The 18622-nt window shown below is 46.7% G+C and overlaps 1 protein-coding gene across 4 annotated transcripts in view; it reads right to left on the bottom strand.

Moving 5' to 3' along the window:
* Window positions 1–1388: 1388 nt before the first annotated feature.
* Window positions 1389–18622, bottom strand: part of LOC135399591 (solute carrier family 22 member 7-like) — a 74582-nt gene continuing 57348 nt past the window's right edge. Inside the window, exons 9-11 of one of the 4 annotated variants that reach the window (XM_064631317.1) lie at window positions 11821–12017; window positions 4869–5011; window positions 1704–1873 (exon numbers count right to left, since the gene is read on the bottom strand). In XM_064631317.1, coding sequence (XP_064487387.1) covers window positions 1786–1873; window positions 4869–5011; window positions 11821–12017 — 428 coding nt within the window. In that variant the 3' untranslated portion in view covers window positions 1704–1785. Of the gene's footprint in view, window positions 1874–4868; window positions 5012–11820; window positions 12018–18622 lie in introns of those variants that run through there. The other 3 variants (XM_064631319.1, XM_064631318.1, XM_064631320.1) reach the window with 3 other exon arrangements.

Raw genomic sequence — 18622 nt, 5'->3', positions numbered from 1 at the left:
GAAGACAGCAATACTCATACTATTTGCTGATTGGCCGTGAGCGCGCTCTATGATGGAAAGATTTGCCTTTGGATCGCATCTTATCAATTAGAGCCTTCCAATGGCGCTATCCGAAACGTGGAGACGCACTTAAACTGGTGTCCGATAGCCTCGATTTGTGCAGTAGCAGCAAAGCAACGGCTGGGGAGCAGCAGGGCTGCGCTCCCACACCGATAGGAGCGCATGGCGATAAGGAGCGGTCCCACAGCATTGAACGAGGGTACCTGCGCTGGCGAACGGCAGAAATTCGCTGCTATTCCAGTATCCGATTTTTTTTTTTTTTGGTTGCTGTGTCGCCCCGCTGCTCTGCACCCTGCAGCTCACATCTAACTGCCCAAACCAATGATAATCGCTTGGGGCTACATCTGGGCTGTAAGGGGCATGGTGCAAAACGTCTTAGCGCATTTAGGCCAGGAGAAATGGAAGCTGTTTATTGCGTTGCTACCGTCAAATTCGCCGCGCGAGGACGACGCGAAGAAGAATGACCATTCCGGACAACAACCCAGGTCTTTTGATGCGAATTGCGCTTCGCACGGCACCACTATTCGTGAATTGCTCCGTGAAGTCCACATTAATGACACCCCGCATGCCCCACACTCTTAAAAATGAACTTCACCACATAGCACTCTCCTAGCCAACCATCATCCCGAATGACAACGTTCTCGCCTTAGATTTGATGAAAACGGGAGGAGGAGCCTATTTTGTGCCGTACATAATAGGCACAAAATAGGCTCCTCCTCCCGTTTAGAGCAAATCAGGGGCGAGAACGTTGTCATTCGGGATGATGGCTGGCTAGGAGCGTGCTATGTGGTGAAGTTCATTTCTAAGAGTGCAGAAGACAGCTCCGATGGACTACCCAGCAGACCGCTGCATCTCGCTTTTTTTTCTCTTTCTTTCTATTCTTTTTCTTTTTTTTTTTTCGGCAGGGAAGCCTGATGTCGCCATTCCATGCTGCTTCTTTGTCTCTGGAGTAAAATTGTGCGTATCACATGTGACGATTGATTGCAAAAATTCGTGCCCCTCGGATTGAAACCGGCTCAGAAGCTGCTCAGAGACTGCCATGCACGCCCCCTTCTGGTCACAAGTGAGGTGCCGTGGAGCCCATCTTGCACAGACTTTGCAGAAGAGTAAATGTTCGCGAATGATTGCCTCCACAACATTGCCGACAGTAATACTACGCTGGGCTGCAATGTCCCCAAAACTTACTCGCCGGTTCCCGGAGATCGCTTGCTCAACACCTGCGATGAATTCACTCCTAAATCACAAGCGATGAAGAATGCAAAATGATGAAGGGGCAACGTTCACTCCCAAATGTTGCTTTAATGATATATTGCTTAGACGCGCATCAAGTAAATATAGGACTATACGAGGACGTGCTCGTTTAAACATGTTTCCGGACGAATCATCACGTCAGGAGCGCTCAAGCGTACTGCGTGAGCACAGGCGCATGTGTAAGTAGTTTTGGTAATCCACTTCCTTTAATATAGAGTAGAGGCGCAAATACCTCCTCCCGGTGAAGCGCTATTCAGAAGGATGCGATGTGCTCAAGCCATAGTTTAGGGTGCTTTAAGTCCGACACGTCACTGAAGACATAATTAAATATTCCATAACATGGTTCACGCGAGGTTCCAATCGATTACATACATAGAAACACGCACACACACACACACTGCAATAGACGTCGTGGACGGCGTAGTTGGCCACGGAGATTCAGGCGGTGGTGGGTATAGAGGGGACTTGGTGATCTTATTCTGGGCTGACATTGTTCCCCTTTCGGCTCTTCTTCCTGCGACGCTTGCTCTTCAGCATGCGTCGAAGACGAAGTGGACGCAACCTAAAGTGAAGAAATGGCGAAAATTGTTGAAACCTCGTTCGGCGTCAATCGGATAACTTGGAATAACATAACAGGGAGGCTGATTGAGTCGTTTTTGCCCTAAGCAAACGATCGATTTTTCGCAAGTCCAAGAAGTCCTCCTACCCCCAAATGTATCGTACATGCATTTCAGCATCAACTACTGGACTCGATCAATTTCCCAGGATTTTCATATGGGGGAAGAAGGGTGTCTAGCAGGAGGTGGGCGCGACACCCATATCTGCTGCATATCCGGCTTTTTTGGCTGGTTTTGACCGTCTTTTTTTTTTTTTTCTTCTGTCGCGAGACCTTTGGAGGCTATTAGAAGGATGTGGAAGTGATGGGAAATACCCCTGACTGGATTGTGGTGCCGTGTTTCTCTCCGCAGCAAACATGCATTATAGCAGCGTATTTTACGATTATCTCTTTCCGGAAGGCTCAAGCCAAGAGGAACATGAGGCCGTTGGTCACGGTGTCGTCCACCTGGGAACCGGAGAAAAGGTCCCCTAAAAAGTCCGTCTCATGGAGTTTTATACTTTATCGCTCGCAACTCGAGTCAGTGTCTATTAGAGCGCGAATTTTCATGTCATTTTTTTTTGTTGTTGTTGTTGTTGACATGGTCTTTGCACATGGGGTTCCCTTGTACTTGAACGCTTAAAACACGATTCTGGTCGAAACCAGTAGGACTGATTAGAAGAGTTCTGTAGAATGTAGCAAGCAGGTTGAAGAAGAAAGAGAAAAAAACAAAGAAAATCAGTGTGGAACTTTCAGCTACCGAGCACGCAATAAGGGGGAATATATTGTAGCGACGACTACCTCGGCACTCAGGAACTCAACACCACGTATATTTTCATGATTCAGACTAAGTACGTTTCAAAAAATTTGGATTTTTTTTCGACTCCTTATTTTTAAAATTGTTTATTCAGCGACATCTATCGGATCGGACGTATGTTCGCTTCCTAGTTCTGGCTGTTAGCTCTATCCGCTGAACCAGGTCCCAACGGCCAGATAGCCAATGGCACTGCCCTGTCAGGCATATTGGCCATTGCCACAAAGAGCATCATGAGTCACCCTCACTATATGCCCTAGTACTCTCTACACGTGTGTGCGCTCTCTACACGTGTGTGCGCTGTGATACTGTCACCGCAGTGACAGTACCTGGGAGAGTCAACTTCTGTCAAGCGGTAGCGCCACAGAGCTGTAAAAGCCACACCGACTCGCATTCGACGAATTAATGCAGCATTGACTAGATGTGCTTCGTGGCATGCGGAAAGCGAACATTGGATCAAGTCTTCTCAGCATAGTTGGGGAGAATGTCAGTTGTCCATTGGCGGGAAGGCAGGGGAGTCACGAGCCGTCGAAGAATGGAACGACGGTCTCATCTCAGCAGCCCAATACGCGTCTCCGAGGCGAGAGAGCAACTTCTGCGGCGCTGTCGGCCTGTTCATTTCCCACGACACCGCGATGGGCTGGAACCCACTAGAGAACCAGCTTGTGCACTGCTTCGCGCACATGGTGGTAAGCCATTGACACATCCGTCAAAAGCAACCGACCTTATTACTTTCCATGTGAGCTGTCATTGTAGAATAACGGCTGCAAAGAACGGCGATAATGGTGAGAACAGAAACGACACAAACACCAGCAGTCGTTCCACAGCAGTCGCTCCTGTTCTTTCCCTTGTCGTCGTTGCCTGCAACAGTTATTCTGTTACGTCTATGTACCAGCTGCTCCAATACAGCCCTTTGATTAAGCTGGTATTGGTCCCCAAAGAAAGAAAGAAGGCGCTAGTCATGAGAATGTAACGTCACGCGCCATCAAACAACACTCGAGCACTTGCGCCCTATTGTGAGCTATCCGGAACGGGAAACCGGCATCTTTAAATAGAAACTTTGCGAAATCTTGAAATTCATGTTATTAAGTCATATAGGTGACGTGCATTTGCAAATAGTCTTACTGACAGATGTGCAAGAAGACAAGAACGCTTGCGCGAATTCAACCTCCCCTTGTTATTTTACCAACCAACCAACCAAGACAAGAACATTGGAATGTTGACACACAAATTACCGTACTGCAGACGTGTACTAGACGGCGTTTATGTGTTGGACATAACGCAGATGTCTTAAAATCGTGCTATGTGGTGAAGTTCTGCTTGTAGAGTGCACATCCCGAAATTTTCCTGTATTTCTATTGGTCGAGCCACAGGCCGCTGCTGCCAATCCCATCACACAGACCAATCTCAGCTAGCGCAAAATTGCAGCAATTCCGATGCCTCAAAATGCAAAAAATTCAAATTTTGACAATTTACACTCTAAAAGCAGACGCGAAGCACGCTCTACGGCGACCATTGCCACGAATGATAGGGTTATCTCTTCTGATTCGAACAGAGAGGGAAGCGTACTCCTTTTATCGTATTATCAGTTATCGTATATCCAAATGGGCCCAAAAAGGCATTCATGTCACTCTCTCTCTCTCCAATCAAAAGCGATAACCCTATCATTCGTGACAACGGTTGGCGCAGAGCGTGCTACGCACTGCTATAGCCTTAGGGCCAGTTCTCACTTGGCGACACCCGACGCGGCGTCGTGAGCGGGCGGCGGAAATAGACGCGCATTTCCGGAGTCGGGAGAGGAGAGACGTCGAGTAAAAAAAACTGCTATGCCGAACTTCTTTCACGACGTCGGCGACAGCTGCCGAGAACGACTGCTGGCGACCAATTAGGTGACGCAGAAAGGCCACGCCTCCTGATTTTTCGTCTGTTTTGGACGACGGAATGCCACTGTGGTGGGAACATGAAAATCGTGCGCGCTGACGGGGCGGCGGAAATGCGTCTCTACTTCCGCCGCCCGCTCACGACGCCGCGTCGGGCGTCGCCAAGTGAGAACTGGCCCTGACAACTGACCCCAAGTTCATTGCGAGAATAGTGCCCCTTGATACATTTATGGTGTGCTCCTGCGATCGACTTGCGCATTGAACTTACCGAAAGACGTTTACTTTCTCGGTCTTGACAGCTTCGGTAAGATGTTCCGACATGGTTTCGGGTAATTGTAGCACCAGGGCGCTACTTAGAAGACATATCAGGGCGAAGAAGGTTGCGGTCGTCTCCGAACTCGACCACATGCTCTGCACATACATTTTGCAGTGTTGTCATGTGTATAATACTAGAATGCAAATAATGTGTTATCTTATGAACAGACTCAAGTTACCGGAGTAGAGTTAGGTTACATAGAGTGAAGAAACGTAAAAAAAAGGAAAAAAAGATCTGTTTTGTGATTGGGTCTATGAGGGGCGCACTTACGGCGTTCAAGTTTCGAAGGCCGTAAACAAAGAGACAAAGGTCACGCCCACGACCATCTCTATAATACACAGGTCCCCCAAACTCACCTCGTAAAAGCGTGCAACAAAGAAGGCCGCCACTAGATACCCCACTGTTGCCGTTCCGGACCACTTCAGCGCGCTAAGTTTAGCGACAAAATGTTTTTGTTGTTTCTGCGAATGAATCTAGTCTTTATATGTCCAAATAAAACGCGTATAATAACTTTCTGTGTCGTGTTTTACTTTTTGGTCCCGTTTTTAAACGTGTTGAGCGATGGGAAGGATCTAGTGCACGGTTGCGTGCATCACATCGTGTACCTGTCGCACCAGGCGCCGCAGGCGCAGTCGTCCATTTCTCCTTCGGTGACTTGGCCTGGCTTGGATTGTGCTTCAACTGGATCTTTAGCGCGCTACAATCAAACGCAAGCCAACGTCTGGTAACAATGGGGTATCTAAGGGCGGCCTCCGGCATTGCACGCATCGGGATAGGAACAAATACATGGGAAAATGGCGACCTTGGGGGACCTGATAATACACGACCATAACACTCGCGTGCACCTAGCCCCAGTGCCGAAGATTTAGTTTCGCCAAGCGGCACGTTTGTGGCGCTGAATATGGGCCCCTCGGCAGACGACGCATGCCATGCGGATACCGAACCGGTACCGTCGCTGCAGTCATTCGCGTTAGGTTTTGGCTGGTTTTTACACCTGGTCGGCGGTGTTTGTCTCCAGTGCATGGTTTTTCAGACGTGAGACGTGATTGTGTACTGCACCGTCACTCTTTGCAAGCCGAAGAACGCAGTGTTTGACCCGAGTATTTCCTTCCACGAGTTCCTCTCAAATGATGCCTTACGGTATAGAAGTGGCTGAAAATGATATCGCGGGGTCTTGACCCATCTGCATTGCGATTGTTTCATTTCATATATTGTGTAGTTTACGGATGGTTACGGATGTTATCTAATAGCTGCCCTTTTAGGCATATCTCTCTGAAAGAACGAATGAACCATGGTATCCGACAGACTACTCGGCAGCGTGTTCTCGGCGTTTCAAAGTCGAGGACTTTAGCATGGGCGCAAAGCGCAAAATTCTCAGACGTGGCACCGTGTCTAAGGTGTTTCCAGAATACCAAAAAAAACGAGCAACCTGTAATTACGACTCTGCGGCGTCGTGCCACCAGGCATCCAGTGGAAGCTTGGGGAGGGGGGGGGGGGAGAAAGAGGAGGTTGTCTTCTTCAGCCAATAAGCAGGACGTCACATCTTCTCCTGACGTTGCTCGGCTAACATCGCCTCCAGGACGTGACGATATACTGGCGACGTTAGTGATTACAAAGTTTACGTGGGCTTGCATCTATCAGGAGTGCAAAGGGAACACAAAGAAACAGGCACCACAAAATAACTTCGCGAAAAGACGTCATCAAGAAAAGTTCTCAATGTGGCTTCTATCCCAACAACATATTGAAAGTTAGCTGAGCATTGTAATGGCAGACCGCAAAGAAAAAGTAAAAATAAAAACGTACCAATAAGCAGGAAAACAAAACAAGCAACTGCTGATTCAAAACTTTAGTGTTTGGTTATAGAATAAATTCTTTTGGACGTCGTAACGTCATTTGTTTGCCAGGAACACAGTTTCTTCTTGCTCTGTTTCTTACGGTCGCATTCGCCCATTCTCTGTAACTGCCGTGTATGTTAACACGGAACGCCTATCACGCGAAACGTTAGCTGTGAACGCGCTTGCATCTAACAATCGTAAACGCATGGTAACTGGCCCAACACAGAAGGTAGCGCTGCCAAGTTTATATATGTACGATGTACAGCACATGACACGCGAGTGCCACCCTATGCGCTTCAGAGCACAGCCCATTTCGGAGTATTTAGTTTCCCAACTCTTTGCACTACATGCACTGAGAACCTACGACAATAATACACAAACATGTAGGCACGAAGAATTAATCACAAGGACCACTTATATTGGACACAGCTGAGCTACAACAGGCGCTCTTCTGGGTACGGCAAGTGGCGCCCCTGGTGGGCACCCGCGCGTATAAATGCCTGACTTCCGCTCCTCGGGCCGCGGACGGAAGCCCCGTAGGCGGAACGGGCGAATGTTATGGTCGTGTATTATAGAGATGGTCGTGGTCATGTGAGACGGCGACGATAAGGCCTTCGGGGGAATGTGGAGTAAAGAAACTCTGTTCTCGGAACTCCGTTATCTCCAAACTGCTTACTCTCGAACGCACAAGGAAACAGGATACAATCGACTGCAGACATAGTGCTACCATGAAACCCGGGTGACAACATTATGGCGATGCATCTGCCACACGGCTTTAGAAGACGACCCCTGCACTCTAAAAAGAGACGTTCACTGCATAGCAAGATGCTTGAAAACCACTGTCACGAATGCCTGAAAACCACTGCCACGGTGGCGACATTATAGCGACGAAGTTCCGTGCGACGGGTCCATGTGGACCCTCACGTGAGTTCGTAGCAGGGCCCGTACTCACGCCTTATCAGATGATTGTAATCGTCAGTTTCGAAGGACGGAAATGCCGAGCTATGCACTCTTAGGAATGAACTTCACCACATAGCACGCTCGTAGCCAACCATCATCCCAAATGACAACGTTCTCGCCCCTGATTTGCTGAAAACGGGAGGAGGAGCCTATTTTCTGCCATTATGCACGGCACAAAATAGGCTCCTCCTCCTCCCGTTTTCAACAAATCTAAGGCGAGAACGTTGTCATTCGGGGTGATGGTTGGCTAGGAGCGTGCTATGTGGTGAAGTTCATTTTTAAGAGTGTGGGTACCATAAACAAAATACAGAAAATACCAGTAATGGTTAAGGGATAGCCAAGTCACGCGAACTTTATTTCCAGATCGTGAAACATTGCGCTATACTGCGAAACCTTCTAGAAATACGAGAGGTTGAAGCTAAAAAGCGCTAAAATAGTGACGGTAAAGAATACTCATGTGTATTCTCCCCCTTGTACGCTCGCGTACCGTACACTGTTAAAACAGAACTTCACCACATAGCACGCTCCTAGCCAACCACCATACAGAATGATATCATTCTGTGTCATGATTCGTTCAAAACAGCGGGAGGAGCCTATATCTGGGACAAGCATAATGTGTCCCAGATAGGTGGCTCCTCCCATATTAAGCAAACAAGGACACAAAATGATATCATTCGAAATGACGGTTGGCTAGGAGCGTGCTATGTGGTGAAGTTCTGTTTTAACAGTGTATAGCTTACACTTTTTACACAATTTTTACAGCGTGAGGTGTATAGTGGGGACTTTCCCGAGATCGCGTCGGCGTCGTCGGTACTCGCATGTCCGCACAAAACTCTTATCGCGTGTGCGCTCAGCGCTGGGAATAAGGAGGAGAATCCCGCTAGTTTACAACCGCTATCGATGGAAAGTGAGATGAAGTGAGGAAAGTGAGATAAAAACCAAAGTACGTGAGTTTTACAGCGCGAGCTGTATAGACGACCTGAGCCCCTACGTCATCGATTAGGTTTTTCGACGCGTTTCTCCCGCTTCTTGCCCACCACAGCAAAATATAACCTCGAACCGGTCTTCATGTGATGTCACATGGTCGTAAACTGAGGGTCGTCTATAGTACAGACTTTACCGAGATCGCGTCGTTGTCGTCGGAGACATGTAGGGGGTAAGGAAGAAAACCGCACCGGTTTACAACCGCTATCGGTGGTATCACCGGATTTCTAGTATATAGCCGAAAGCGTACACGATGAGAGCCCCCTCACCTCGTCACCACTCACATCACCACCCATTTCAGCGACCACAAATCGGTACTTATCACTCTTTAAAAAATTGTCTACACAGTTTCATTCGGCCTAATTTCACCACACGTACAGCTGACGCTGAATTTCGCCTTACACGAGTCGTAACCGTACTGTATTTTTTGTGTACAATAACGAAGCACTATGTTCTTAATATTGCACTGCCAAGGCTACTTCGTTTTGAAATCCAGCCTTTCAGGGCGCGCTTGGGCCACTGCGCCAACGGAAATTATGCGGAGAATAAACCTCTACCCGAGAAACGTCATCATGACGTTGGTAGACACATCGAAACCGAAACAGATCGGAAAGGGAGAGCTGGTTTCCACGAACGAGCACTTGTTCGCTGCCTCCTATTGAAAGAAAAGTAAAACCGAAGGTCGCGTCCCTTTCAGGGATCATCGTAATCCCCTCCAGACCGTGACTTTGGGGCGCGACCTTGTGGGCCCCATAGCTTCAAGCATAGTTCAACTCTACCAAACCGGTGGCGCTCTCGAACACTATGACGTCATTTGTTTACAAACAGGGAGAGGTCTATTAGGGACCATGTTTCCCGTCGAGTTCAGTCTCCCTCTTTCTACTCCGTGGTCTCTCCTCACTGGTGCACAGACATGTGCCGGATTTTTATGAGCTTTTTTTGTTTTTTGTATTTCTATTTCTATTGGCGTTATAGCGGCTGTGGGGTTCATGCAGTTTCTGGAAACGATTCACAAAGTAGAACGAGAGATGTCGCATATGACCTCGTTGAATAACAGATCATTCAGATGTTTCACAATTGCGCTTCCTACAAAGTTTGACGCTATGTATCTTCATAACTGTTTGACACATTCAGCTGATTTTTTTTCACGTATTGTCAGTGGTGGGTAGCATTACATCCTAAGTCCTGAAGATTCTAAAGGTTGCCTCTGATGAGAAAAAAAATCGCAAATTTGCCTCGTTTGTAAAATCTTGTACGTTTGGGAACCTCACTAGTCGTCTCCTAGTTGCGATACCCGAAATTAATCTACATCATTGTGTTCGTCTCGAAATGCCCTTTGTTCTCATAGCAAGTACATCGTATTGTATTTTGGGGCAACGCACACAACAGTCTTTTTGTGAGGGGTGTCTACCAAAAATGCGTAAATTCGACAGCGCGCATCCCATATATTCCCACTCGTGACATCGCTCATTTAGTCACAAACGTTCCTCAGGACGACTCAAACAAGCACATCTATACAGATTTTATGCTTCAGATGTGGTCGAAGTTATGTTCCGAACTACGTTGCGTTACGAACGTAACTTCAATCATTTCTGAAGGATTTATTATTTTTTGTCTTTTGATGCGCTATTTTTAGTCGTCACGAAGAACGTTTGTGAGTAAGATGAACGATGTCACGAGTGGTAATATACGGGATGCGCGTTGTCGAATTTACGCATTTTCGGTAGACACCGATCACAAAACGACTGTTGGATGCCTTGCCCCAAATTACAATACGATGTACTTGCTATGAGAAGAAAGAGCATTTCGAGACGAACACAGTGATGTAGATTACTTTCGGGTATCGCAACTGGGAGACGACTAGTGAGGTTCCCAAAACGTACCATATTTTACAAACGAGGCAACTTTGCGATTTTTTGATCCCCTCAAAGGCAAACCTTAGAATCTTCAGAACTTAGGATGCAATGCTACCCATCACTGACAATATGTGAAAAAAAATTCAGCTGAATATGTCAAATAATTATGAATTATACGTGGCGTCAAACTTCGTAGGAAGCGCAATGGTCGAAATGCCCACTTCTGAATGACAGTTCATAAAAAAATAACCACCAATTATGTTCGACTACTTTCAGCGCAAATAAGGCTCCTAGGGACAAGGTCTTAATGTATGGATGAAAGAAAGAAAAAATTGGAGAGGTCAACCGGACCACCCTGCCTGATTCGGCGTGAAATTGCCCTGTAACAAGATTCACTGCCAAAAATGTAATCGAACTGCGAGTAACACCGTCAATACTAACACGGTTCGCGGGAGTAATCGCAGCTTCTACTCCCATAGTCTGCAATTACTCCCCATTTTCGTCCCCTAACCCCGACATTTACTCCCCAGGTCTGCAAATTGTCACTGAACTGCGCGAATGGTCTCTTGAACGCAACAGTCTACATAAATATGTGCCCTTGGTCAATTTGATGGCATAAGGCTGTATAACCCAGCCAACGTAGCAATTTTCCATCCAGACAGAGTAATAGAGAGAGTTAGTGCGTCTTTCTTCGCAAATTGTGCACTATGTATGGCGCAAGATTTTATATCACTCGATATATCACGGTATTTTCATGCATGCATACGAATCACGTACTTGGGACTCATAGAACAGTGTCCACTCTGTAACATTCATTTACTGCTGTGCATATACTCCCGAAAGGGATTATTTTTTATGGCAATGCATTTAGTCCCCAAAAGGAGTAGAAGCACTCCTTTTTTTCTTAGAGTGCACTTGCGGAAGCACGGGGCATCGAGTCACACAACCAGTGGCGTATCTAGAGCTACCTGCGCCCATGGCAACATGGTTAACATGATGTCCTTGGGGATGCGTTTTCGTGTGGTCCGCACTAGGTTTCACACTACAACCTCCCTAATGGTGGTTGCTTTAGATCATTTATGAATGTGTCAGGTTGAGTGCCCGACCTGGCACATTCACACCCGACCACATAATGGCGCCCCTGTTCACCTGGCGCCCATGGCACCTGTCCACACCTGCCACACCCTAGATACGCCACTGCACACAACTGGTACCATTCACACTGCGCATACCGTTTTCAACGTTACCTACTGAGCAAGGGGCACTTACAAAGTGTCTCAGGATGGGCAGCACCAGAATGCCCAGTCTTCCGAAGACGATGGTGATGCAGAAACCAAAGCAGCGTACCGTCGTTGGGTAGAGCTCCGTAGTGTAGACCACGAGCGTCACGTAGGCTGCCCTCGCAAAAAACAGGACCAGCATGTCCGTCAGACGAACTATGGGCGCTCGAAACCCCAACGGCGACCCTTGACAACAACATAATTTTCATGTTTAGCCTATATACACCGGCGTACAGTGATTCAGCCGCTTTTGCTGTCAAACAACATTTGAATGTGATGAGTGAGGAGCTACATCTAGGGATGCCCTCATCACGTTTAATTTAACATGTTTAACCTTTTATGTGAGCATGCATTACAAACTTGCAGTGACAGAATAGTACTCGAATAGTACTCGATAGTACTGAATAGTACTCGAATGTTTCTGACCACACTTACGGAAGTTACTCAGGGCCGCCTTATTTCATCACTATCAGTGTTTGCTCTTGTTGCTACTTATTTTTGTATGCCTCAAAGTACTGTGTATGCTGCGTATATTAAATATTGCTGTTCGCCTTCCTTTTTTTCTCTTTCTTTCTTTCTTTGGCATCTTTTTTTCTGGTTTGATTGCTTTTAGTGATTAAGTGTGCACTGTTACCCAGGCTTTTACCGGCTGTTCACAGGCACCTAAAAATAAATAAATTCAAATTGAAAGTAATTTGTTGCGAAATGGGATTTCCAAAGCGAAAATTTCATTTCCATCGTTTGTATCCCTATATTGAAGGCTCCTCTACAATGGCAATATTCCATATAGAGCGGGAGGTTGGTATGATGTTCACCTAAGGGTCTTGCGAAGTCCCCCTTTCAAACATACAGTAATAACAAATGTCCCATTCAAAAATGTAACAACAACGAAGACGACGAAAAAACATGCAGACGGACCCCGGCTTCGGTGTGACCTACCAGCCTCGGTTGTCGCTTACTAACAACGTGACGTACCAAGTTGATGAACCTCATGTCGGATCTGGGACAAACAGACAAAGACGTGCAGAGAAGACAATACCACGGACACACCTCTCATTCAATATTGTATTGTAAGCTACTGAAGTACAACAAATAAATAATATCGTTGTTTTTGTGTCACACAATTTGATATCTTGCTGCTGACGTCTGTAGACGGCTGAACTCTGCTACTCTTTCCGTTCTCATCCCTGATGCGTCAAGCAGGTCGCGATGTTGCGGATTCGAGATGAAGGACACACTTCAAAATAAAAATAAAATAAAAATGCTACAGCGGTATAACGACCTCTCTGTTGTTCCCCCGTGTTCATGTTCGTGCGTTGCTACAGGTTCATACGTACACTCTTAAAAATGAACTTCACCACATAGCACGTTCCTAGCCAACCATCATCCCGAATGACAAAGTTCTCGCCCCTGATTTTCTGAAAACGGGAGGCGGAGCCTATTTTGTGTCAATTATGCACGGCACAGAATAGGCTCCGCCTCCCGTTTTCAACAAATCAGGGGCGAGAACGTTGTCATTCGGGATGATGGTTGGCTAGGAGCGTGCTATGTGGTGAAGTTCATTTTTAAGAGTGTAGAGGCTCTCCTCTCAGTTGCAATAAAAATTATCCTGTTGTGCTCTTATGATAGCAGCTGCAAAAAATGTGTGATCAAGCAAAGGCACCTGACAGTATAGGTTAGTATATACTCCTTTCCATCGATGGTTTGTTTATTATGGGATATTATTAGAGAGATTAGCCAAGCTAAGGCTGGCCTGCCGAAGTGGCGGCTCGCCTGGGGTTGTCATGCGGTCCACGTGGCCCCTCACCAATATACAGGGTGTTCCTTTTACCTGCAAGATATTTTCATAAAAAGGGGAATTGCCTCAGGACCAGGGTGTCGGAGCGAACCGAAAACCGGAACCGAAAACCGAAAAAAAAACGCTATTTTGGTGCGAACCGGAACGGAATCGAAACCGTATGCGTTTTTTTCGCTCAGGAGGGAAACTGACCAAAGTGCAAAGTTGGGGTAGTTGGTGTGACATTACTAGTTTAGGCTGCCAAGACTGTAAAGCTGTTTCTGTTGTCGTGTCTCCTACTTTGTCCGACGTCCCCCTTGGCAGCCTAAACTAGTAAAGGGAAACTGAAAAATATATTTAACGGTTTTCGGTCCAAGAAAAAACTTCGCCTGTTTGGACTACGGATAGGCGAATGAAACAGACGTCGTGTGCTCTGAAGTCATGTCGTGGATACTATACGACGGTTACGGTTACGGTGGAATGTATGTCGGTATACTATGACCCTTAGGCTCCCTTTGTAATGGTTTATCGTTCTCGCGCGCACGCAGACTTAGAGGTACATGTCCCCGCAAACTGTCCTCAACTAAACAGCGACCCAAGGGGGCTGCAGAACGGCTCTTTATCGATAATGTCGCGCGACGCGTCCCTTGTTTGAAAGCAGCTATGTTGAATACATTTGCGTACACGCGAGGGCAAGGCCCTGCGAAGTGCCAACCCTTTTGTGGACAGGACACGAAGAAAATAAAACGGAGCCGTCGAGCGCGTTTGTGAGTGAAGGTGTTCCTCGATTTGCGTCGTAACCGTGGGGTGGTGCTTGCTGGCTAGACAGTAGCAACAGACATTCGGATGGGACGCGATCGCTCCAACCCAGCAAGAAAGTACTTTACGTATGACATCACGCCATACAAGTCCGTTTGTAGTCCGTATGTGCTTCAAGAAAGGAGAAAGCCCATTTGAACAGACAGTAACCTACAGGAACCAGGAGCTACCAATTTTACAGCTGTCAATTAATATTAAATACCATGTATGTGGAATAAACGGGTTTACATTTTGTAACATCGATTTTTTTTTTGTGGGGATGAATATTCCCAGCAGAAGCGGAACCGGTTAAAAACCGGTATGAACCGTTATTATTTTGCTCCGGAGCAGAACCGGTACCGGATCGTTTATGATGTAACCGGAACGAAAACCGGAACGAAAAACGTTTCGGTTCGACACCCTGCTCAGGACGGATTTACTTTTGTCATTGGATTACTCGACGAAGGCTGCTATTAGGAAACCAATTTTTTGCTCAGTTAGGGTACTAATTAACATAGACATCTGAATCAACTTTTTAATTATTGATTTGGCTCCGTATTGGCTCGTCAGTGCGCTACAGTGGCAGCTTCGCGTGAGAACAGAGGCTCCGTCCCTGCCGCCTGCGTAGGCGGTTTCGGACAGATATACTTGTAAAAAAGAAAGTTCTTCGAATGGTGCACTCGTTCGCGAATTATTTAGCCTGGGGATTTAACTGAGACACCCTGTATACGCACACAAAAAAAGGGAGTCAGTTAGGGTATCATCGAATTACACGCAAAAAGTAGTTATATTTTTAGTAGTATTTAGTAGTATATTTTAAAAGTAGTAGTTTTTTAGAGTGTAGGATAGCAGAGCACCACACCTTTGGCATACTACGCAGCATTTCGGACGGTAAAATTTATGGTGTTCAGGTTTCTGACCTTTCTTGCCTCGGTATACACTCTAAAAACAGAACTTCACCGCATAGCACGCTGTGCGCCAACCGATTGATAAGGTTATCACTTCTGATTCGAGGAGAGAGGGAGGTGTACGCCTTTTTGTGTCAATTATCGTGTATCCAAACTGACACAAAAAGGCGCACGCCTCCTCTCTCTCTTCGAATCAGAAGCAATAACCATATCATTCGTGGCAATGGTTCGCGCAGAGCGTGCAATGCGGTGAAGTTCAGTTTTTAGTGTGTAAGCACTTAACTCATATTGCTGCTGCTATACAGGCGAGGACACAACACATGTGTTCCTCTCTGTCCCCGTCTTTATACACTCTTAAAAATGAACTTCACCGCCTAGCACGCTCCTAGCCAACCATCATCTCGAATGATATCGTTATCTGCCCTGATTTGTTGAAAACGGGAGGAGTACGCCTTTTTTGTGACAATTATGAACAGCATAAGTGTCACAAAAAAGGCGTACGCCTGCTGTTTTCAACAAATCAGGGCAGATAACGATATCATTCGAGATGATGGTTGGCTAGGAGCGTGCTATGCGGTGAAGTTCATTTTTAAGAGTGTAGCGCTCAGCAGCAATATGGTCTCGTACCAACAAGGCCAAATTTCGTCACTCAACTCATATATGGTTCAGAAAAGCATTTGCATCGATAAGCCACTCTGAATAATTGGAGCATCTTCTATCGGCATACCAGCTGCACAAGTTCCTTTGTGACGGGTCAACCAGTGGCCTACACAAGCAGCAAAGGGATACGGACATGTTCGCTGACATGCTGGATCTGCGGATGTGTGCGTGCCAGTGCAAGTCAATATACTGTTGTCCTACACTCTTAAAAATTAACTTCACCGCATAGCACGCCTCTAGCCAACCATCTCGAATGATATCGTTATGTGCCGTGACTTGTTGAAAACAGGAGGCGTACGCCTTTTTTTTTTGTGACACTTATGCTGTTCATAATTGTCACAGAAAAGGTGTACGCTTCCCGTTTTTAAGAAATCAGGGCAGATAACGATGTCACTCGAGATCATGGTTGGCTAGGAGCGTGCTATGCGGTGAAGTTCATTTCTAAGAGTGTACTGTGAAATCTTCCATGTGAGACATCACCTGGCTAATTCCAGCGAATTTCGACCAAGCAAGGAACCCGACCATCTTCAATTTTTTTTTTAAATATATTCCTCAAGGTACGAGAAATGATGAAAAATGCGCCTATATTTGAGCTCCAACCTTCAGCCATTTTCGAGGGAGGGGGAGAAAGAAACTGGTCGAAATGTGACCCAGTCGTTTCGGGCTACTTTCGGGCTACTTTCGGGCTTCTCAATTGAGACCTATGCGGATCTAAGAGCCACAATTTTTTTTTCTCCTGCTCACTACTACATGGACAACTCACTTTCTTCTTTCTACCCGTTTGCAACTGAAACTTTTTCCTTAAAAAAATGGCAAAGTCGCAAGAACACGCGTAAAATGCTCTTTTTCGGAGCCTTCCTGTACTGACGCCGTTTATGGGAGAATAATGAGATCTACACCATTCGTTTCGTCATTGCATACCCTATCTGTTGGTACCATTTTCATTGTTCTACACTCTTAAAAATGAACTTCACCACATAGCACGCTCCTAGCCAACCACCATCCCGAATGACAACGTTCTCGCCCCTTATTTGCTGAAAACGGGAGGAGGAGCCTATTTTGTGCCGTGCATAATGGCACAAAATAGGCTCCTCCTCCCGTTTTCAACAAATCTAGAGCGAACGTTGTCATTCGGGGTGATGGTTGGCTAGGAGCGTGCTATGTGGTGAAGTTCATTTTTAAGAGTGTACAGTTAATCTGGTAGAAGCAGATTGTAGTAATCCCACAGGCGGTATCCCGATTTAGCTGTATTTCGGCCGGCGCTAGCAAAAAATGGCCATCAAAAAGTTACCGCGATTTTTATTATATGTTGCGCAGAAACCCTTTCCTAACACACAGAAAAAAAATTGAGATTCGTATTTGATTGTCGGTGACGCTACGATTTTTTAAAGTGACAGTGTGCACGCGCGCTGCGCGCTACCCGTAGGCGGTACTCTCCCGCAGCTGGTCGGCGTCGTCAAGGGCGGACACGATTCAGAGAAATCAACTTAAAAACGCGGTTTTAAGCGCTGTTATGGCAGCTGTCGTGATAAGCTCGAAGTTTGCACGGTACGTGCACACGCATTCCTCTCTGCATGGGCTAATACTACCCCAACAATAGTTGGGCTAGTTGGTAAAACTGATGCATCTTAAGGCAGGTCCTCCAAGGTCGACATATTCCCATGTATTTGTTCCTATCCCGATGCGTGCAATGCCGGAGGCCGCCCTTAGATACCCCATTGTTACCAGACGTTGGCTTGCGTTTGATTGTAGCGCGTTAAAGATCCAGTTGAAGCACAATTCAAGCCAGGCCAAGTCACCGAAGGAGAAGTGGACGACTGCGCCTGCGGCGCCCACTGGCGGCGCCTGGTACGACAGGTGCGCTATGCGGTGCACGCAGCCGTGCACTAGGTCCTTCCGATCGCTCAACACGTTTAAAAACGGGACCAAAAAGTGAAACACGACACAGAAAGTTGTTATTTGGACATATAAAGACTAGATTCATTCGGAGAAACAACAAAAACATTTTGCCGCTAAACTTAGCGCGCTGAAGTGATCCGGAACGGCAACAGTGGGGTATCTAGTGGCGGCCTTCTTCGTTGCACGCTTTTCCGAGGTGAGTTTGGGGGACCTGTCTTAAGGCGCAACACACACGGACAAGAGCGAGACACACATACGCGCCACTCGCAATTTGCGAGTAGCGCGTATGTGTGTCTCCCTTTTGTCCGTGTGTGTTGCGCCTTAAGATGCATCAACTAATACTACCCCACTATGGGCGAATGGAGTAAAATTTGTTCAAGCTAAGCCTTATGTCTGGATACTTGTTCGTAAATTTTCTGTAGGCTTCGCAGAGTCAACAAGTCACGTACCTCTTAGCTTTCGTGAGTTTCTTGCCTCCTCCTTTAACGTGCACGACATCTCTTGATTTTGGGCTCTGAACTGTGCAGTCCAGCTCATCCACCGTACAGAAGCTTCGTTGCTCTCGCCAAATCATCTTCCTTCAGAGCACTGGCGCTCGTACGGGTCAGGCAACGCCCACACATCTTTTACCGCGACCAACTTCTGAGACTTCTTAATCGTGTACCGGGTTGCCTCAGGAACGATTGCTTGGACGTCGCGCTCTGACATCGATGCAGGAAGAATTTAGCATCGCTGTTGCAGTGATTTAC

The sequence above is a fragment of the Ornithodoros turicata genome, chromosome 7 (assembly GCF_037126465.1).
Source record: "Ornithodoros turicata isolate Travis chromosome 7, ASM3712646v1, whole genome shotgun sequence".
Lineage (NCBI taxonomy): Eukaryota > Metazoa > Arthropoda > Arachnida > Ixodida > Argasidae > Ornithodoros > Ornithodoros turicata.
The sequence above is the reverse complement of the archived record's forward strand: the minus strand, read 5'-3'. Positions and strand labels throughout refer to the sequence as shown.